Here is a 20,543-nt window from a genome sequence, read left to right on the forward strand (position 1 = left end):
CCTTATTAATAATATACTAATGATAAATGTATTTCTTTTACAGACATACTCTCCCTACATCTTTATTGGTAGCTAAATGATTAGTGCTTCTCCGAAGCCAGGCTATGGAGTAACCTTTTTCCAAGGCTGGGGTTGGGGGTTAAAGGTGGGGATAGAGAGTAATGATGAGTGCTTGGGCGGTGCCCTAGTGTTCTAGAGAGAAGCCTGGGTGCTGGGCTTCCTTAGAAGAGGACTCAATGCCTTTCCACATCTGGTGACCACACTGCTGTTTGTAGGGGAGAGAGGAGAGTCAGAGAAGCAATGTGCCATGTAACTCAAAACAAAGGAGTTACACAAACAAAAGCTCAGAAGGGCATGGTGCATCTGAGAAAGATGAGGCCTTCACAGTGATTGTATCATAGTGGTTTGCAGGGGAGGTGAGATTATAGAAGTAGACTTCAGAAGCATCATCAAGGAGCTAGCTGAGGAGTTTGTACTTCGTTGTGTAGACAATGAAGGTTTTGATAATGAACATGTATTCTTCAACCATTGGTATCATCAGGCCAAATTAAGATGTTTCTTTCTAGTAATGGGTCTTGATTTTCTTTTTATTTGTGTTTTGGGCTTTGTAATATCATCTTTTAATGGTGGCACAATGGTCCAAGTCTCACTTTTCAGTTTTACCTTTAATTAATTAATTAATTTATTTGTATATCCAAGATGTTTTCAAAGCCACCTTATTTGTTCCACAACTGTTTGTTTGGAAGTCAAAGCTGGGATCAGTGATTTGCTTAGTTCTAACATGTAGCTGGGACAATTTATAGAACTGATTCCATGAAATGATCTATTCAAAATCATGGTGGTCAGGAAATGGACACATGAAACCACAGAATACATTGCTACTGTTAAGTCAGAATGGTAGTTTACAGAGGAACTCCTTTCCTCAAAGTCCTTAGAAAATTCCACTGCATACTTTTTGGAATGTTTTAGCCAAGTTAAGGCTAGGGTTAAGAGACGTAGAAAAGAGAATTTAAAATTAAAGAGAGTGGTATCCTTGTATTTACCAAGCAGAAAATCTAAAAGTAACATTTGTCACATACCATTTTCAAATTAGTATCAGGTGCTCTAAATTCATTTCTTAAAACTATTTGTTAGCTTATCTATAATTTATTTATTTAAAAATACTTCTCTGAAATAAATTTGTGTTGACTTTGCATTTACTGTTCTCAGAAGTATGAGAAGATCAATTACTGATATCAATGTTTGCTCTCCCTTAGGTGATTCTCTTTATGCATATTTGACTTACTATAGAAGTTACCATTTTTGTAGTTCTAATGTCAATTTGAATTCAAATGATTCAAATGTCTACATCAGTGTTTCTGCTATCATTCATTTCTTTCTGTCAGTATTGTGCACAATAGCATCACTTTGTGGAAAGTGAAATGAATGTCATCTAGCCTCGCTAGTTAATTTTTAAAAATTATAGAATTGAAAAAAAGGCTATATCAACTAATTACCCTGATTTCTTCTTTTCTAGGTGACAATGGCCAACATCGGAATAAATGGAAATCATTCTCTGGAAACCTGTGAAACAACACTGTTTGCTCTTCGGATGGCAACATGGAATCAAATCTTAGATCCTTGGGTATACATTCTTCTACGGAAGGCTGTCCTTAAGAATCTCTACAAGCTTGCCAGTCGCTGTTGTGGAGTGCATGTCATCAGCTTACATATTTGGGAGCTTAGCTCCATTAAAAATTCCTTAAAGGTTGCTGCTATTTCTGAGTCACCAATTACAGAGAAATCAGTAAGCATCTAGTTTAATAGGACAGTAAGTCAGTGTAGGGCTAGAACAAAATTAAGAAATGTTTGGAAATATTTCAGTTACTTAAATACCCACAGACTAACTGGAAAATTCAGAACTCATCATATAGTTTGAAGATACTTTTGTCAGATTCATGTTTTGAAATTTGTCAAACGGTACAATTGTACATTTTTCACTTGTTTTTGCCAATGGGAGGTAGACACAATGAAATGCTGCCATGGGAGTCACACTGAAAGCAATTTGAGCTTATCTGTCTAATTTATGCTTTGAGTGAATCATCTGTTGAGGTCTAATGCCTTTACTTGGCCTGTTTGCCAGAGAACATCTTAATGCAGCCTGCACAGTGAAATGGTTATTTTGAGATTACCACTCCGTAGCTATTCCTTATAAACTAGGCCTCACTTTTTGATTTGGCCTATTTTGCCTCTCATTATGTAGCCTCAGTTAATACATGCATAGACACCTGGAATTCACAACGGTTTATTATAACAACCTCTGCATATTCCAGGTCTGGCTGACAGGTTGTCTGACCTTGCAATCCTGTCTAGAATGGGCTCATTCTTGTCATATTTGCCAAATACGACGGCTTACATTTATTACTATGAAGGTAGATTGTTGAAAGTGTTTTTCTTGATGTCATAGATAGCAATTTTCAAATAATCATTTTTTCCTGTAAAAATAAATAAATAAATAATTTTTAGAGAAACAAAGGCTCTATCTCAGCACATAGATGGGTAACTTGCATAACAGCAGTTTCAAAAGTCTATCATGCATAATACAAACAGAAGCTATGTGCCAGTGATAGGTGCAAAGAACATTGGCAAAAGGTGCTTTACCTTGAGCCATTATTTGTGTCAGAGAACAAAAGAAACATAATCAATATATAATATTTAAAGACTATCTGCAGCTAGTGTGTTTCTTCTTTACACATGTATATACACAGAGGCTGAGGCAGGAGAATTGCCTGAATCTAGGAGGTGGAGGTTGCAGTGAGCTGAGACTGCACCACTGCACTCCTGCCTGGGTGACAGAGTGAGACTCTTTTCTTTTTATCAAAAGAAAATTCTGTTGATAGTAGGTGGATTAAATTTGTAAGACAGCATATTCCAAAGCCTGTGCTACCAGTACCAAGAGGGGAAGATTGGCAATTTGCCAAGCATTTGGGGATTATTATAATGATTAACCAGGAGATCAAGAGATAATAATCTCTCCCCAAATTTTCCAATAATAATTGAGAGACTTTTTCTTTGCTTGTTTGTATAATTCAACCAAAAGAATTTCAATACTCTTTCAAATTGTCCTAAGTCTATCAGAAATTAGGGTAGGTAGTCCTGCTTTATAATAGGGAAATTCATTTCTGTATAAGAGTTCTTCGCTTTAATTGACTTGGATCCATTTAAAAATTATTCCTCCCTGTTAGGCTGATTTCAGATTCTCTAGGAAATCTGTGTAATTCAATGAGACTTAAATTATTACACTCATAAATATCTGCTTTTGATTGGTCATTTACATTGGAAGTCATTGTTAACTTTTAGTGAGTTTTGGTAAATTCTCATCAGTAAATTAAAATGAATTAGGCAAATAACCTCACTGAAGATCTAAAGGCAATAATTTTTCAGTAAGTTTAAAGAAGAGAAACACAAACATATTGGCACATGATATTCTTAAGGCCAGTAAATAATTAATAAAATGAATTTAGATTATTCTCATTTATAGAGCATATAGTAGATGCTTGAGAAATACTTTCCAGGTTGAATTACAGACAAGAGTTCCTTGGTGTAAAATAAACACAGAATCTCAAAGTATTGTGCAGTTTTAATTTAAACTGATGGTTATGGGTTATGGTGGTATATATGAGTGGATGTATGTATATACATGTGTGAATATGTGTGTGATATATATTTCTATAGCACATACACTTTTAAAAAAGCTGCTGTAATTAGTGACTGTTATTACATTACATAAATGCTGTCATTTGTTTCGAGAAATCTTAAAGCCCAGAAGACCTTTCAGATGGTTTGCTTTCAGAGGAGATATTTATTTCATACAATTACATAAGAGTATTGACGTCATGTGAACAGAGACGTAAGGAATCATTTTCTATCCTTCCTCATCATGCTAGGTACAATGCTTCAGTGAATATTTCTGTGTATTTGGACTGGGGAGAGGCATGGAGAGGAAACTCTCATTCAGGGGCTCCAGGCCCCTTCTCCTTGAGGCTTCTAAATAAATGGCAGAATTCTTGCTGTATTGCCATGATGTCACCCTGGCCATGTTCACTGCCTTGAGGAGATCTTGCAACATGACCGTGTGTGAGAATATATGAGTGTGCAAGACTTTGAGGAGTGAGAGAGGAGTGTGCATATCCTAGGAGGATTATCTATGTTATCTGAGCATAGGTTTGGGCAACCAAATTGGTCTTAAAAATGATGTTAAACCCAAGAAGTAGACATCAAAAATTGAAAAGAAAAAACGCACGTGTGTGTTCATCATTTTAAGTTTTTCTTCTGAGGAAAACAAAATTAAATAAAAAAATGCAACACTGTGCATATCTGACTTCAGACTTTTATTTGTTATTAGATATGTTGCATGTAGGTTGGCAATTTACTGTATGATGAATAATAGACTGGAACATCTACCAATAACTTTCATACAAATGTTCAAAATAGAATTATATTTGTTCAGGTTTCTGGAAATAAATAGTAAAATAAATAGTACAAATACTTTCAATAAATTTACCAATTTGAGTGTTTTTGGCTCTATTTCAAAATTCATAACTAATCTTCAGAGTAACTGAATTTCCCTTTGAACTGGGTAAGGCATTATCCAAACAACTTTACATACTATTTAAACATGATTTCTGGGTAATTTTATTATTCTGGGCAAATAACGTAAACATGTCAGGATTTTTACAAGTCCTAGTGATTTTTTTTTTTTAAAGATGAGACCAAAGCGAAAACATCACACATAGTTTTTTCTGACTATGAATACAAAGATGGATAATGCTAATTCACAGTTAGCTCTGGGTACATCTAGATATCAGACCTTTTACTGATGGGTTTAACTAGGGTGATAGAAATGGGCCCTTAATTTTTTTTTCTAGAGGCAGAAAGTTGCTTCTAATTATATACATAGCTAAAGTGAAAAATACCTGTAAGTTAATACACACATATGTAGATATATTTGTGTTATGTGATAAATGGTCTTGTTTGCACACTTCTGGACTTGAGAAGTCTGCATTTGTTTTGCACCTACTCTGAATTTAGAACCCAAATAAGAGGACTTGTTAAATACACAGTGAACTTTTTGTGAAAACTGTTGCTAGCTTCACCTGTATGCCATGATTTCTCCAAAGAAAATAACTGTTTAGGGTCAGAATATACATTTTATTACTTCTTAATCTAGGAGTCAAGATTTTACCACCTGGTAAATAATGTTGGACTTCAACTTGTTACTGACACATTTTAACAGTAGATGAAATCCGTTTTTCTTTGTTATGTGAATAAATGTATATTGTGCTCTTCAGACTTGTTGGATTGTATAGAGATTAAATAGTGATATGTATATTTTGTTGTTTGCTTTGCTTTGCAACTCATGTAATTTCAGTGCTTTGACTAGCTTAAAACTTCAAACAAGTAATTTTACAATAAAGTTGGACTAATGTTTATCAAGAGTGATTATTTTAGGAGGGCCATATAATACTTGATACTCTCGAACCTAAACTCCCATTATTTATTTATTTTTTAATTTTACTTTAGGTTCTGGGGTACATGTGCAGGTCATGCAGGGTCGTTGCATAGGTGCATACATAACCAAGTGGTTTGCTGCCTCTACTCCCCCTTCATCTATATCTGGCATTTCTCCCCATGTTAGCCCTCCTCACCCTCTCCCACCCCACTGTCCCTCCTCTAGCCCCCCACCACGACCCTCAGTGTGTGATGCTCTTCTCTCTGAGTCCACGTGTTCTCATTGTTCAACACCCACCTATGAGTGAGAACATGCAGTGTTTGGTTTTCTGTTCTTGTGTCAGTTTGTTGAGAATGATGGTTTCCAGATTCATCTAAGTCCCTACAAAGGACATGAACTCATCATTTTTTATGGCTGTGTAGTATTCCATGGTGTATATGTGCCACATTTTCTTTGTCCAGTCTATCATTGATGGGCATTTGGGTTGGTTCCAGGTCTTTGCTATTGTACACAGGGCTGCAATGAACATATGTGTGCATGTATCTTTATAATAGAACGATTTATAGTCCTTTGGGTATATACTCAGTAATGGGATTGCTGGGTCAAATGGAATTTCTATTTTTAGATCCTTGAGAAATCACCACACTGTCTTCCACAATGGTTGAACTAATTTACACTCCCACCAACAGTGTAAAAGTGTTCCTATTTCTCTACATCTTCTCCAGCATCTGTTGTCTCCACGTTTTTTAATGATCGCCATTCTAACCGGCATGAGATGATACCTCAATGTGGTTTTTATTTGCATTTCTCTAATGACCAGTGATGATAAACATTTTTTCATATGTTTGTTGGCCTCATAGATGTCTTCTTTTGTAAAGTGTCTGTTCATGTCCTTTGCCTACTTTTGAGTGGGTTTGATTTTTTCTTGTATATCTGTTTTAGTCCTTTGTAGATTCTGGATATTAGCCCTTTGTCAGATGGGTAGACTGCAAATATTTTTTCCCATTCTGTTGGTTGTCAGTTTGCTCTAATGATTGTTTCTTTTGCTGTACAGAAGCTCTGAAGTTTAATTAGATCGCATTTGTCTATCTTGGCTTTTGTTGTCATTGCTTTTGGTGTTTTAGTCATGAAGTCCTTGCCTATGCCTATGTCCTGGATGGTTTTGCCTAGGTTTTCTTCTAGAGTTTTTATGGTGTCAAGTTTTATGTTTAAATCTTTATACATCTGGAGTTGATTTTAGTGTAAGGTGATGGGAAGGGGTCCAGTTTCTGCTTTCTGCACATTGATAACTCCCATTTTATCTGCTACTAGATGGGAAGAATTTCAACTTGTTTTCCATTATTACCTTTTGCCATCCCACCCTGCCCACTCTTCTGTGACATCCCCTCTTTTTTACCTGTGTCTCCACTTACCTAGGCAAATCATAATTTAGATAGAAATCTGATTATTGGCTAGGCATGGTGGTTCACATCACTAATCCCAGCACTTTTGGAGGCCGAGGCAGGTGGATCACAAAGTCAAGAGATTGAGACCGTCCTGACCAACATGGTGAAACCCCATCTCTACTAAAAATTTAAAAATTAGCTGGGCATGGTGGCATGCACCTGTAGTCTCATCTACTTGGGAGGCTGAGGCAGGAGAATCGCTTGAACCTGGAAGGTGGAGGTTGCAGTGAGCTGAGATCATGCCACTGCACTCCAGTCTGGGGAGAGAGCGAGACTCTATCTTAAAAAAAAAAAGAAAAAAAAAGAAATCTGATTATTTCTAAAACCTCCTGGTCTAGGTATGTCATTCAGAAAAGCCTACATATGTTTGTGATAGCAAACAACCTCAAAATTACAGCACCATAAACTCCACAAAGGTTTGTATCTCACCTACAGCTCCTGCCCACTTGGAAGGGGAGCTCTGTTGCTATAATCACTCAGAGAACTCAGGTGACAAAACAGCCACCATTATATGGGACTGTTCCTCATGCTACAGGGAGAAAAAAACAGAGCATGGTGAATTACACAGAGGCTGTTAGAACTTCTATCTGGAGGCAAAACACATTTGCAGGCACTTCTCCAGCTAACATAAATAATGTGGCTTTACTGACTTCCAAGGGGGCAGTTAAGTGCAATACTATGATACGTTAGGAAGAAAACTGAAATGAATTTATAGACAACACTAATGATTGCCACTTTAGGTAAAAGAAATTTTCATTCTTGTCTTCCTAATAGCATTTAAATAGGAACCATTTTTAAAATTTGTTTTTAAAATTTAGGAATATCGTGGCACAAAGACATTTAGGACACACTCTGTAAGTACTGACAAACATGGTCTTATAATCTGTAAAGATAAGGTAGAATAAAGGCCACATATGCTGTTTATAACTAAAAGAAATTTTAGATCATTAAAAGCACTATATAATTGAAAGAAGGAAATCTTGGTTCTTAAATATCAAGCAATTGAAGCATTTCTCTACAATACCAAGCATTGTTGCAGTATTATCTGAAATTGTTGTTTTTCTAATAAATGAGAATGACTATAAGTATTTTGCCTTTGCACTTTTAATTTCTTTATAATAGCATGTATTTACCTTGATATAAAGGTAATTCACTGAGTTCTATCAAATTATTGGAAAACTTGAAGTATAATTGCACTGGAACAAGATAAAACTGTACATTTCTTTTCTTTTGTTTTCTCCAAGTGGGAACAGTGCCTTCCTTTTGAACTCAAACATGGCAGTACATGAAGTAAGTCAGAAGCTTGGTAAAATTAAATCTTAGCAATCTTGAGATGTAGGTTCATATAAACCAAATGTTCTGTTCTAAGCTCCGACTGAAAGTTATGGCACAGAATTTTTGGCAGAGCTGTCTTTCTGCCCTGCATAAATGTCAACTTAAAGCAATATGATGAAGATATGATACGTGATTATGAGAAAGTAGTTTGAAAGTTTTTATGCTGTCAGTCTCATATTTGCTAAAGTATATTTTCAGTAAACAATCTAGAGTGTTTATGAGAAAATCATAAACATTTCACTTTATATTTATCTTATAATAAAGAAGAGGCAGGATTATTGAAATCTGAAGGAAATATATCTTAAATTTGAAGTGCACTTTAAATTTTAACAAGGATCTAAACTCAGTCTTAGTGTTTTCTTTTTTCCTTTTTTTTTTTTTTTTTTGAGATGGAGTTTCGCTCTTGTTACCCAGGCTGGAGTGCAATGGCGCGAACTCGGCTCACCGCAACCTCCATCTCCTGGGTTCAGGCAATTCTCCTGCCTCAGTCTCCTGAGTAGCTGGGATTACAGGCACGCGCCACCGTGCCCAGCTAATTTTTTGTATTTTTAGTAGAGATGGGGTTTCACTATGTTGACCAGGATGGTCAGTGTTTCATATTTAACTTTATTTGAATTATTTTTAATGCCTGATTTGTAAAACCCCAAATTAACAAAATGCATTGTGTTGTTGTAGTGCTAACTTCTATATTAAATGAGGCAATCTTGTACTAGATTATAGTTTTTTAATTTTAGTTTTAGAAAGTGATACAGTTCCACATGGCTAGGGAGCCTCACAATCACGGAGGAAGGCAAGGAGGAACAAGTCATGTCTTACATGGATGACAGCAGGCAAAGAGAGCTTGTGCAGGGAAACTGCCATTTTTAAAACCATCAGATCTGGAGAGACTCATTCACTATCCTGAGAACAGGACAGAAAAACCTGCTCCCATAATTCAATCACTTGCCACCCAGTTCCTCCCAGAACACATGGGAACTGTGGGAGTTACAATTCAAGATGAGATTTGGGTGGGGACACAGCCAAACCATAAAATGAATGTATTATAATTTAAATAGCAGTTTTCCTACTGATGGAGAATCGTTTTTGTTTCCAGTTATTTCCTTCTTTCTTTCTTTCTTTTTTTTTTTTGAGATGGAGTCTCGCTCTGTCACCCAGGCTGGAGTGCAATGGCATGATCTTGCCTCACTGCAACCTCTGTCTCCCAGGTTCAAGTGATTCTCCTGCCTTAGCTTCCCAAGTAGCTAAGATTACAGGTGCCCACCACCATGCCCACTATTTTTATTTTTTATTTTTTATTTTTAGTAGAGACGGAGTTTCACCATGTTGGCCAAGCTGATCTTAAATTCCTGAACTCAGGTGATCTGCCTGCCTCCCAAAGTGCTGGGATTGCAGATGTGAGCCACTGTGCCTGGCTCCCTCTGTCAAATAATGCTATTTCAATATATATGTTCTTATATTTCTATCTTTGCAATTTGCAGAATCACCAGATTAGACATATTCATTTTCAATGTTGATATGTACTGATAAAATATGTATTGTGTACTCCCATTCTCTTCTAAGAGAAAATGTTTGATTCTTGATATCATCCATGGTGTATTTTAACAATCTTTCTATTTTTACCAGTTTAATTGGGTAAAATTAAGTAATATTTAAACCATACTTTATGTTACTTGTGTTTTCCATTGCTAATGAAGTTGAGCATCTTTTCATACAATGGTTAGTCATTTACACCACTTCTGTGAATTTCCTGTTCTTGACTTTGTTCCATTTTTAATATATATATTTTTTACTTGCAGGAAGACTGTGTATATTAAGGATATTGACCTTTTATTTTTTATATATGATATGGTTTGGCTGTGTCCCCACCCAAATCTCATCCTGAATTCCCACATGTTGTAGGAGGGACCCAGTGGGAGGTGATTGAATCATGGGGCAGGTCTTTCCCATGCTGTTCTCATGGTAGTGAACAGGTCTCAGGAGATCTGATGGTTTTAAAAATGAGTTTCCCGGCACAAGCTCTCTTTGCCTGCTGCCATCCACATAAGATGTAATTTGCTCCTCCTTGCCTTCCATCATGATTGTGAGGCCTCCCCAGCCATGTGGAACTGTAATTCCAATAAGCCTCTTTCTTTTGTAAATTGCTCAGTCTCAGGTATGTCTTTATCAGCAGTGTGAAAACGAATGAATACAGTATATGTTACAATTTTTTCTTCCAGGATGCTATTTTATTCTGCAGTGAGGGTGTTCTTTTTTTTCGTTATAAGAGTTTTAAAAACTTTTACAAAGTTTTAAGGGAGACTTATATTTTGTAGATTCTTTGATTTATTTCTTGTTTATAAAACATTTATCTCTTCAAACATTATGACTATATCCCCTTTGTCATTTTCTATAAGTAGAATTTTGTTTTATCTTTAGATTTTCTAGATTTTATGGATTTAATTTTTTCGTGTCTCATGTGAGGTAGAAATATTGTTTTCCCCTAAATGCATAGCCAATAGACATCCCAACAGTTTTTAAGTTACATTCTTGAAATCTTACTTTAGGTAGTGTATTAGTCCATTCTCACATTGCTATAAAGAACAACTGGAGACTAGGCAATTTATAAAGAAAAGAGGTTTTATTGGCTCACAGTTTCACAGGCTATGTGGAAAGCATGGCTAGGGAGGCCTCAGGAAACTTACATTCATGGTGAAACTGAAGCAGGCATGCCCTACGTGGCTGCTGCAGGAGGAAGAAAAAGAAGTGGGATGTGCTACACACTTTTAAACAACCAGAGTTCATGAGAACTCACTATCATGAGAACAGCAAGGAGGAAATCTGCCCCAAGATCCAATCACCTCTCATCAAGCTCCTCCTCCAACATTGGGGATTAATTTCAACATAAGATTTGGGTGGGGACACAAATCCAAACCATATGAAGTAAGTTTCTGTTAGTCTTTTTGAAATACTAAATTTATCTCATCTGGCCTCTGTTATTTACTCATTCTGGGAAACACTACTAAGACCATAAAATAATAAAAATACTACTATTAATATTCAATATTGAACTTAAGATCTATTACAGGTTTTTCTAGTAAAGAACATAATTTTATGTGATATCATTTTCCCTTTTTGCCAGATGTTTGCTGTGAGTAACAGCATTGAGTTTCCAGGTGGCTAAGTGGGGTAGTTAGGAGCTGTATTGGGTTGCCAGGGATGCTATAGCAAAGTATGCTGACTGGGTGGATTAGAACAACAGAAATTTAATTTCCTTACAATTCTGGAGGCTAGAAACCAAAGTGTGGGCAGGTTTGGTTTCTTTGGAGGTCTGTCTCTTTGTCTTGTATATGATTATCTTATCCTCATGACTTTATATGGTCTTTCTTCTATGTGTGTGTCTATGTCTTGATTTCCTCTTCTTACAAGGACACCAGTCACTCAATTAGGGTCCAGTCTAGTGACTTTGTTTACCCTTAAGTATCTCTATAAAGATCCTACTTCCAAAAACAGTGATTTTGGAGGATTTGGGATTAGAACTTCAACATATAAATTTTGGCTGGACACAATTCAGTCTGTAACAAAAGTATAGTTAATGATGGTGAGATAAAGCTATGCTAACTGGTCCACACAGGTATTGAGCCTGTTAACTTGGGTTTATTGGCCCTACAGATAATCATATTGTTCTCAAACATTAGCATGCATCCTTTTTATATGGAGTATTTTCTAAATCATATGGTTGGGCCCCCACATTAGTGACTTAATTCAGTTGGTCTAGGGTAAGGCTAGATAATTTACATTTCTAACAAGGCCCCAGGCAATGCTAATCTTAGGAACAGACATTGAGAGCCACTGGCCAAATCACCTAGGCTAAGCCTCATGGCATATAGCTATATAAGCAGCTTTATATGTGAACTATATAAAAAACTACGAAGCTTTTTTTTTTTTTTTTTTGAGACAGGGTCTCACTCTGTTGCCCAGGCTGGAGTGCAGTGGCACAATCACAGCTCACTGCAGCCTCAACGTCCAGACCTCAAGCCATTTCCCACCTCAACATCTTGAGCAGCTGGGACTACAGGTGCACACCACCAGGCCTAGCTAATTTTTTAAAAAGTTATTTTTTATTTTTTGTAGAAACAGTACTCTCACTGTATTGCCTAAGATGGTTTCCTGGGCTCAAGCAATCCTCCCACCTTGGCCTCCCCAAATGCTGGGATTATAGGCATGAACTACCTTGTCCAGCCTCATGAAGCTTTTTGACAATGCAAAGTTGCTCCACTATTTTAATAATGGCAATCACTAGTTTACTAAATCGTACTTTTTGCCTCAACACAAAACCATTTAGAACTGAAAAATGTAAAAGCTGTGCAGAAAAGGGCCAGAAGAACATGAGAAGATATCGATTGACAGTAAAAAATGTACATTTAAAAAAAAAAACAGACATAAGTGAATTAAGGTTTAGCTGGTCTATAATCTCTTATTGGTTTCAAAAGGATTTTTGTTATCCTGGAGACAGGGAAAATTCCCATAGTCATCTCTGGGAATATTGCTTATGTTTTATTATTCTAACCAAAGCGTTTCTTCTTTTTAAAGAAAAAGTCCCAGGTCATTTGGATTAATTTTACATTTTCATTCTTACACTTTCAATGTTTATAATCGTCTTTGATCCTTGTATTTTCCACTCTTGTTTGAGTCCAGTTGGTCTTAAAATAATTTCCTACTCTAGTAAAATAAATCTTTAATAAGTTGTTGGCTCTCTAGGGGTGTACTAAGTATTTATTTTCCAAATAAAATATAATGCTAATCCTTTTCTTCTGGTACAAGTAAATTATTATAACGGATTTTATTCAAAATAATTAGAATGACAGTTGAGAAAAAGTGAATCAAAACCAAATAAAAATACTTGAATACAAAACACCATTCTAAAGACATTAAAAAGACAGTCTTTTATGCAATTCCAAATAAATGGTATTTCAAAGGTAAGAAAAAAACAGAAAAGCTTACTACAGAAGTAAAATCCAGGCTATGCTTTTTCAAGACATAGTTCCATCCAGGAAAATTTCTCTCTTTCCTAAGAAGAATATGCCATTGTCTACTATGAGATTTACAAAGAATATAAAACATAAACACAGATTAAAATGTTTAAAGTACTCACTTTAAATGTTATTGTTCTGAAATCTCCATGCCAAGTGTCCTAATTCATAAAACTTAAACTATTCAAAAAGTTGAAAATGGCAATACTATACAGTTTTTTGAAGATTGTGACATTTGTCATCACTTTATGATTTGGGTATTATAAGATTGGTGATTTCTTCACAGAGCTACTCAAGAGAAAATATAAAACAGAGAGCTAAAAAGTGTCCTGAGAATTAAAGAAGCTAAGATTAGAAGTATTACATATTTACTTTCCAAATCGTGGTTAGGCAGATATTAAAATTGTGCTTTAGTGATGCTTTCAGTGATGTCTTAGGAAATAACGACAATTTTCCATGATGTAGAATTCTCTAGAAAATCTAACTGTGGCTCCTGAGGCTCTTTCCCTTTTTCTGACTTGTGACACACTTCTTCCAGCCCTTATTAATCACACTGATCAGAAACTTGTAAAATTCAGAAAAGGTTTTACAAGAACCCCATATGCCAATGCCCAGAGGTGCGAAGGAGCTTAGAATTATGTGGTGGTGTGCTTCTGGGCTGTAATATAGTCCCACTGTAGAATCAACTGGCTTTTGCCTCCTGTGTTCCCTAATCATGTTGTTAGCTCATCTTCTATGGCCGTGAAGGTAGATTGCTAGTCCTATACTGATTTAAGCTGATTTATGGCTTATGTCCAACTAAATTATAAATATATTTTGAATCAGCTGACCCTTACCAGAACACTCTACTATGGATTGTAATCAATTCAGAATTAAGACAGCAATTCATTCTGGCCTAGTGAGGCAACATCAACCACTTAGCCTGTGGGCTGGCAGTGGTGTCACTCACTTGTAAATGTGTTTAGGAACTTTCCAGATTCCTGATTTGTGGAGGAGGACAAGTATGGGGAAACATAAGGGGAAGACTTTTAATGTCTGTAGTCTCAGAAGAAGAACCTACAGATTTCAAGAACAGAAGATGATCTGTCATCATATTACAACATTGCCTTTGGAAATAATTTAACAGTCATAAGTATTACCAGTAATTCTTTACAAGATTATAACCACCACCTGAAATTCGACTTTCAATTGTAATTCTGGGTAAATTCTACAAGTAGGTAAGAGTTTCATTATCAACCTTTAAAATATTAACACCATCTGAAAAAAAAAGCCTGTGGTTAGACCTCTGCTTGCCTAAGGACACATTTTTACTTATAGATACAAGCCCTTTACTCTAATAATTACGAGATGGTAGATGATTATTGAGTCCCAACATGTGAGCTTATAACTTTGCTTCATTGCATTGGGCACTGCAGGCAAAGTGTCATCATGCTTTAATTGATGTATAGCTGTCTGGGTTCTTTTTTCCTACCTTTTCATTCCAGTAAGGGTTACCACTGAGTTTTGAATTTCCTTCTAAAACATAATTATGACTGTTTTACTTACCTGCTTTTGAATTGTTTTTATTCTTCATTGCCTACAGAATAAGATCCAAACTACTTAGCATGATAATCAAAGATCTTCATTATCTTGTCTTTAGTGGATTATTTCTGGAGAATCTAATTAGTCTATGAATCATCCTCCCCTCTCTGAGATTTTTGAGTCTTTTTCTATCATAATCAGAAGTGTTTACCAATAACTATGTTTATACTCTGTGATCATCTGGATTTGACCATGTTTACATCTCTTCATTAGCCATAAAAATAAGATTCTCTTGCCTGGAATTTATAGATTTGTAACCTTCATAATCATTTAATCTGATCCTTACTGTGGTATTATTATATCACTGTATTATTATGTCATTTTAAATAGACAAAAACACTATAGCTTGAAGAAATTATTTGCTAAAATCCCAGAGAGAGGATTAAAACATTAGCCTCTTAAGATCCAGGCTACACTGCTGCCATGAAAAAAATTTACAATATGGTGGTATAATTAAAGAGCCTAATTCATAGGGTTGGACTCTAGTACCATTATTAAGAATTCCATTTGTCTAATGTTATTTAAAAGTAACTGTGAAATCCTAGCCAGAGCAATCAGGCAAGAGAAAGAAAAGGCATCCATACAGGAAAAGAAGAAGTCAAACTATCTTTCTTCACAGATAATATGATTTTATACCTAGAAAACCCTAATGACTCTAGCAAAAGGCTCCAAGAACTGATAAATGACTGCAGTAAAGCTTTAGTATACAGTGTAAAAAAATCTGTGTAAGATTGCGGGATCCAAGATGGCTGGTTAGAAGGAACTTGGGATTGCAGCTCCGAGAGAAAGCACAGAGGGTGAGTGGACGCCGTATTTCCAGACGGATTTTTCTGCCCACAGACCAGGAGATTCACAGGCAGAGGAGCCCCACGGGTCACCAGCGCCGCTGGTTTGAACGGCGTGGCCTCTGGGCCTCTGCCCTGGGGCAGCGGCTCACTGTACAGAGTGAGAGAGTCTGAGTCCCCTATAAGCCAGCAAAGGGAGATGAAATGGGGAGCCAGGCCAGCGCCACGAATCTCAGAGCCACGGCTTTAGCCAATGCAGTGGCCCCGGAGGCAGAGCAGATGAGACTGTGTCCCCTCTTAGCCGGCAAGGGGACCTGAAACAGGGAGTGAAGCCAGGAGATTCCCAGGCAAAAAAAGCACCACTGCAAACACAACTGAACCTGGGACGGTCCAGCTCTGCAGAGGAGGGGCATCCATAGCGGAAGCAGTTCTAACTACACCCATATAAACAGGACTGCAGGGAAGATCACAAGGAAGCTGGGTGGAGCCCACAGCAGCTTAGTGAAGCCTCTGCAGGCTGAGTGTGACTAGGCTGCCACCTTGTGGGCAGGGAAAACAGCAACCGCACAGGGGAAAATCATAAAGCCCTAACTCCCTGGGACAGAACACCTGGGGGGAAGAATAGGGGGTTTATGAGTTCTGCTGCTGCAGACTTAAAATTACCAAAATCAGAAAGACAACAACTACAAAGTCAACAGGTGGATAAATCCACAAAGATGGGAAGAAACTAGCACAAAAAGGATGAAAACACCCAAAACCAGAACACTTCTCCTCCTACAAGGGATCACAACTCCTCACCAGCAAGGGAACAAGACTGGATGGAGAATGAGTGTGATGAAATGACAGAACCAGCTTTCAGAAAGTGGATAATAAGAAACTTCCATGAGCTAAAGGAACATGTTCTAACCCAATGCAAAGAAACTAAGAACCTTGAAAAAAGACTTGACGAAATGCTAACGAGAATGGACAACTTAGAGAGGAATATGAGCGAATTGATGGAGCTGAAAAACACAACACGAGAACTTCATGAAGCATGCACAAGTTTCAACAGCCGAATTGACCAAGCATAAGAAAGGATATCAGAGGTCGAAGATCAACTCAATGAAATAAAACGAGAAGGCAAGATTAGAGAAAACAGGGTAAAAAGGAATGAACAAAGTCAACAAGAAATATGGGACTATGTGAAAAGACCTAATCTACGTTTGATAGGCATACCTGAATGTGACGAAGAGAATGCATCCAAGCTGGAAAATACTCTTCAGGATATTATCCAGGAAAACTTCCCCAACCTAGCAAGGCAGGACAATATTCAAGCCCAGGAAATACAGAGAACACCACAAAGATATTCCTCTAGAAGAGCAACCCCAAGGCACATAATCATCAGATTCACCAGGGTTGAAATGAAGGAGAAAATACTAAGGGCAGCCAGAGAGAAAGGTCGGGTTACCCACAAAGGGAAGCCCATCAGACTCACTGCAGATCTCTCAGCAGAAACCCTACAGGCCAGAAGAGAGTGGGGGCTGATATTCAACATCCTTAAGGAAAAGAACTTTCAACCCAGAATTTCATATCCAGTCAAACTAAGCTTCATAAGTGAAAGAAAAATAAAATCCTTTGTGAACAAGCAAGTACTCAGAGAGTTCACCACCAGACCAGCTCTACAAGAGCTCCTGAAGGAGGCACTACACATAGAAAAGAACAACCAGTACCAACCACTCCAAAAACACATGAAAAGGTAAAGAGTATCAACACAATGAAGAATCTGCATCAACCAAAGGGCAAAACAGCCACCTAGTATCAAAATGACAGGATCAAATTCACACGTAACAATATTAACCCTAAATGTAAACGGACTAAATGCCCCAATCAAAAGACACAGACTGGCAAATTGGATAAAAAGCCAAAACCCATCAGTGTGCTATATCCAGGAAACCCATCTCGCATGCAAGGATACACAAAGGCTCAAAATAAAGGGATGGAGGAAGATTTACCAAGCAAATGGAGAGCAAAAAAAAGCAGGAGTTGCAATTCTCATCTCTGATAAAATAGACTTTAAAGCAACAAAGATCAAAAGAGACAAAGAAGGACATTACATAATGGTAAAAGGATCAATGCAACAAGAAGAGCTAACGATCCTAAATATATATGCACCTAATACAGGAGCACCCAGATACATAAGGCAAGTTCTTACAGACTTACAAAGAGACTTAGACTCCCACACAATAATAGTGGGAGACTTCAACACACCATTGTCAATATCAGACAGATCAATGAGACAGAAAATTACTAAGGATATCCAGGACTTGAACTCAGACCTGGAACAAGCAAACCTAATAGACATTTACAGAACTCTCCACCCCAAATCCATAGAATATACATTCTTCTCAGCACCACATCACACCTACTCTAAAATTGACCACATAATTGGAAGTAAATCACTCCTCAGCAAATGCAAAAGAACAGAAACCATAACAAACGGTCTCTCAGACCACAGTGCAATCAAGTTAGAACTCAGAATTCAGAAACCAACCCAGAACTGCACAGCTTCATGGAAAGTGAACAACTTTCTCCTGAATGTTGACTGGATAAACACTGAAATGAAGGCAGAAATAAAGACGTTCTTCGAAACCAACGAGAATGAAGACACCACATACCAGAATCTCTGGGACACATTTAAAGCAGTCTCTAGAGGAAAATATATAGCAATAAGTGCCCACATGAGAAGAAAGGAGAGATCTAAAATTGACACCGTATCGTCAAAATTGAAAGAGCTAGAGGAGCAAGATCAAAAAAACTCAAAACCTAGCAGAAGACAAAAAATAACTAAGATCAAAGCAGAATTGAAGGAGATAGAGACACGAAAAACCCTACAAAAAAAATAAACAAATCCAGGAGCTGGTTTTTTGAAAAGATCAACAAAATAGACAGACCACTAGCCAGATTAATAAAAAAGAAAAGAGAGAATAACCAAATAGATGCAATAAAAAATGACAAAGTGGATATCACCACAGATTCCACAGAAATTCAATCCATCATCAGAATTTATTACAAACAACTCTATGCACATAAACTAGAAAACCTGGAGGAAATGGATAAATTCCTGGACAGTTGCCTCCTCCCAAGCCTAAACCAGGAAGAAGTCGAAACCCCGAATAGACCAATAACAAGGTTTGAAGTCGAGGCAGCAATTAAGAGCCTACCACCCAAAAAAAGCCCAGGTTCAGATGGGTTCACAGCAGAATTCTACCAGACATACAAAGAGGAACTGATACCATTCCTACTGAAACTATTCCAAATCATCCAAAAAGAGGGAATCCTTCCCAAATCATTTTATGAGACCAACATCATCCTAATACCAAAACCCGGCAGAGACTCAACAAGAAAAGAAAACTACAGGCCAATATCCATGATGAACATAGATGCAAAAATCTTCAATAAAATACTGGCAAGCCGATTACAACAGCACATCAAAAAGCTTATCCACCATGATCAAGTAGGATTCATCCCGGGGATGCAAAGCTGGTTCAATATACGCAAGTCTATAAATGTAATTCACCACATAAACAGAACCAAAGACAAAAACCACATGATTATCTCAATTGATGCAGAGAAGGCCTTCGACAAAATTCAACAGCCCTTTATGCTAAAAATTCTCAATAAACTAGGTATCGACGGAACGTATCTCAAAATAATAAAAGCTATTTATGACAAACCGACAGCCAATATCATACTGAACGGGCAAAAACTGGAAGCATTCCCTTTGAAATCTGGCACTAGATAAGGATGCCCTCTCTCACCACTCCTATTCAATATAGTACTGGAAGTTCTAGCCAGAGCAATCAGGCAAGAAAAAGAAATAAAACGTATTCAATTAGGAAAGGAGGAAGTCAAATTGTCTCTATTTGTAGACGACATGATTGTATATCTAGAAGACCCCATCATCTCAGCCCAAAATCTCCTGAAACTGATAAGCAACTTCAGCAAAGTCTCAGGATACAAAATCAATGTGCAAAAATCACAAGCATTCCTATACACCAATAACAGACTTAAAGAGAGCCAAATCAAGAACAAACTGCCATTCACAATTGCTACAAAGAGAATAAAATACCTAGGAATACAACTAACAAGGAATGTAAAGGACCTCTTCAAGGAGAACTACAAACCACTGCTCAACGAAATAAGAGAGGACACAAACAGATGGAGAAACATTCCATGTTCATGGTTAGGAAGAATTAATATCGTGAAAATGGCCATACTGCCCAAAGTAATATACAGATTCAATGCTATCCCCATCAAGCTACAAATGACCTTCTTCACAGAACTGGAAAAAACCACCTTAAACTTCATATGGAACCAAAGGAGAGCCCGCATAGCCAAGTCAATTCTAAGCAAAAAGAACAAAGCAGGAGGCATCACACTACCAGACATCAAACTATACTACAAGGCTACAGTAATCAAAACAGCATGGTACTGGTACCAAAACAGAGATATAGACCAATGGAACAGAACAGAGGCGTCGGAGGCGACACAACATATCTACAACCACCCGATCTTTGACAAACCTGATAAAAACAAGCAATGGGGAAAGGATTCCCTGTTCAATAAGTGGTGTTGGGAAAACTGGCTAGCCATATGCAGAAAGCAGAAACTAGACCCATTCCTGACACCTTACACTAAAATTAACTCCAGATGGATTAAAGACTTAAACATAAGACCTAACACCATAAAAACACTAGAAGGAAACCTAGGGAAAACCATTCAGGACATAGGCATAGGCAAGGACTTTATGACCAAAACACCAAAAGCATTGGTAACAAAAGCCAAAATAGACAAATGGGACCTAATCAAACTCCACAGCTTCTGCATGGCAAAAGAAACAGTCAATAGAGTGAATCGG

General features: G+C 37.2%; 1 protein-coding gene across 2 annotated transcripts in view; it reads left to right on the forward strand.

Annotated features, from left to right (window-relative positions):
- The window catches only part of PTGFR (prostaglandin F receptor), a 39,504-nt gene extending 34,033 nt beyond the window's left edge, over window positions 1-5,471 (forward strand). Inside the window, exon 3 of one of the 2 annotated variants that reach the window (XM_012442809.3) lies at window positions 1,517-1,605. In XM_012442809.3, coding sequence (XP_012298232.2) covers window positions 1,517-1,520 — 4 coding nt within the window. In that variant the 3' untranslated portion in view covers window positions 1,521-1,605. Of the gene's footprint in view, window positions 1-1,516 lie in introns of both variants that reach the window. The other variant, XM_012442808.2, reaches the window with a different exon arrangement.
- The last annotated feature ends 15,072 nt before the right edge of the window (window positions 5,472-20,543 follow it).

Source organism: Aotus nancymaae, unplaced genomic scaffold (assembly GCF_030222135.1).
Source record: "Aotus nancymaae isolate 86718 unplaced genomic scaffold, 86718_ANA_hifiasm-v0.15.2.pri h1tg000007l, whole genome shotgun sequence".
Taxonomy (NCBI): Eukaryota; Metazoa; Chordata; class Mammalia; order Primates; family Aotidae; genus Aotus; species Aotus nancymaae.